The sequence below is a fragment of the Limulus polyphemus genome, unplaced genomic scaffold, assembly GCF_000517525.1.
Source record: "Limulus polyphemus unplaced genomic scaffold, Limulus_polyphemus-2.1.2 Scaffold3347, whole genome shotgun sequence".
In the NCBI taxonomy this organism is placed as follows: domain Eukaryota; kingdom Metazoa; phylum Arthropoda; class Merostomata; order Xiphosura; family Limulidae; genus Limulus; species Limulus polyphemus.
In genome coordinates this window covers 115633-118131 of record NW_013668957.1, presented here as the reverse complement: position 1 = coordinate 118131, position 2499 = coordinate 115633, and the positions used below count along the sequence as shown (strand labels likewise).

Genomic DNA, 2499 nt, shown 5'->3' with positions numbered 1-2499 from the left:
GTCCGCTACCTCATTTCTACAGGATCCTACCCTGTGGCAGGTATGCTTTTATCAAACCAATTCTGCACTAGCAACCACTAATTCAGTATACTTTATATAGGTTGCAACAAGCTCTGTAGAAATGAGGTGTTTCACAGTAATATCATCCGGTCAGCCTCTAGGTGATATTACTGTACTATGGTGGACCACCACTCATAGACTATCATGAGTAAAGCATAAGAGGATCCTGTCTGTCTCTGCCAATCGTTGGATTGAATGAATTGGGTGAGTTTCCTTTTAAAAACGTATGGAACTTGTTTCACCTATTTCACTGTTTCCAGAGCATGGTTTCTCAGGACTCTATAATGTTCATTACCCTCCAGATTATACTAGTGGAGCTAGGGAGTCCTTACCACACCTGGTTTCCTGTCACTGTGATTTTGGATGGAAGCTTTTCCACTAGTGTTTGAGTGAATTCTTCCACTCTTGGATAAGAGGGCAAAATTGGGACCCTTGTATCGTTCTTGGGTGTTTTTTCCCTGATGTTAGTAGGAGAGGTACCAGCCTACATGGGAGCCTACTTGTATACCAATTCAGATTTGATGCTCGGCTGTCTGATTGGGTTGAGCGTGTGTGTCTTTTTAATCAATATTGGTTCAGTACATTTTTCATGGAAGAGGGTACATTGTTTCCACGTAATTCTGAATGCAGAGAGTTCCCATCCTGGGTCTTTGGTTGAACACAGTTTGCTCCACGTTCTCCCCATAATTCCTGGGGCAAGCAGAATTTACCTTGCTCACTTGACTGGGGAGTGAGGATGAGTGTTCATAATTATAGACTGGGTGAGTTCTCTTTCCTCAGGTTGAGCATGGCATAAAAGATCCCATCATTCCAAGTGTGGGGTGTTGCCTTTCGAACTTCTTCACCTGGAGGAGTAGTTTTGTCCACTTCATTGTTGCTTACCTTCTCATTGTGATTCCGGTGGCTCAGAATGCATCACTGTATATAGATAGATTGCAGTCCAATTGCCCTAGCCAACAATGTAAGATATATGGACCATGGCCTTATAATTCAAACCCTGAGAAGCGGAACCTCGGGTATCTGGTTGGTGCCTGGCCAATAGTGATAACACATCATGTTAATTTCCACCCACAGTACAGGAATTAAGTTCCGGGTGAAGAGCATACCTGTTCTGGATGTTATGCGTTTCCCCCACTAGGGTGCCAATCTTCTATTGACATACCCATGATCTATGTAGATGCTTTCTGTATAGATAATGCCTTCACTGGCCCCTCCACCTTATCAATGTTGGATTCCAGCTGTAAATGTGAGAGGAAGTAAGTATGCCTTGGAAGGTAACATTTTCTTAAATCAAAAATGTATTTCCAATAATACTTAACTCCTGTCCCACTCTTCCTACCCACTAAGAGCTGGTGTTAGAGACTGGGATTGAGTGAGTCTTGAAAAAGTGATAACATTATCTGAATGAAGTGCTTATATATATAGTACTAGGATAGAGGGTGTATTTACTTAGGTGGAGAGTATCATAAGACAAATATTGTTAAATGTAATTAAGTGGTGTATAAAAAACTGGAGCAAGGAAGAAAAAATCAGACCAATGCTTAATTGGGCAAAGGAAGAAACTCTGGCAGTCGAGTAATAACTGTATGCATGAGAATGATGTAAGTATTATTGGAAATACATTTTCGATTTTAAAAAATGTTTAGTTTTATGCTACTAGGGAAAACATTTTAAGAAAGGAAAAGAGTATCAGATGTTTGAGTACTCATGAAAAATATAATTTTGAATACAAAATTAATAGTTTTTGACAAAAAAGAATATATTTACATTTTTTATCAGTGTTGTTAATTGAGTTTTTCTTAAATGAATAACATTTCCATGTTGTTTGAAAAATGTTTTCTTTTTAACACGCGTTAAACTTTATGTGTATTGAATTAAACTTCCTGAGTGAACATGATTCTAACAAATTTGGAAGACTTTATGATTTAAACTTCAAATGTGTTTTTACTTGCATGTATTAGCTATTCTTATGAAACTTCTGACATTAAGTATATTATTTGGAGTAAAGTAATGTTAGCTTTAATCAGTTAAACTACTGCTTTTTTAAACATTTTAGAATGCTGGTTACCAGTTTGTAGTAGAAATATATAATTTAGAACCAATATTTAGTTTTAGTATTTATTATATTTGGTTTATTTATAATTTTATGTATGTTTTAAATTTTAAGTCTTTTTTAAAAACTATTTTGTATTTTTTTCAGTAACTTTCAAGATAAAACAAGGTGAGTTAGAATGATTGTAAATTTGTATGAAATTTGTTACTTAAAATATGGTGCAAAATTGGGTATAAAGTAAATCACATTGTGTTTTAATCAGTTATGTTAGTGAATTTAATATACTTGGGAACATTTCTGTTGATATAACTATATAGTGATAAAATATTGTTGATTAGGCATTAGAATGAAGGCCTTTTTTTTAAAGCTTCGGTAAAAATTTTTAC

The 2499-nt window shown here is 35.4% G+C and overlaps 1 protein-coding gene across 1 annotated transcript in view; it reads left to right on the top strand.

Moving 5' to 3' along the window:
* LOC111088218 overlaps nucleotides 1-2499 on the top strand; it is a gene marked incomplete at its 5' end in the record, with an annotated part of 76923 nt that overhangs the window by 19402 nt on the left and 55022 nt on the right. The window contains one exon of the mRNA XM_022397628.1: nucleotides 2261-2281. Within this exon, the coding sequence (XP_022253336.1) occupies nucleotides 2261-2281 (21 nt within the window). The remainder of the gene's footprint in view (nucleotides 1-2260; nucleotides 2282-2499) is intronic.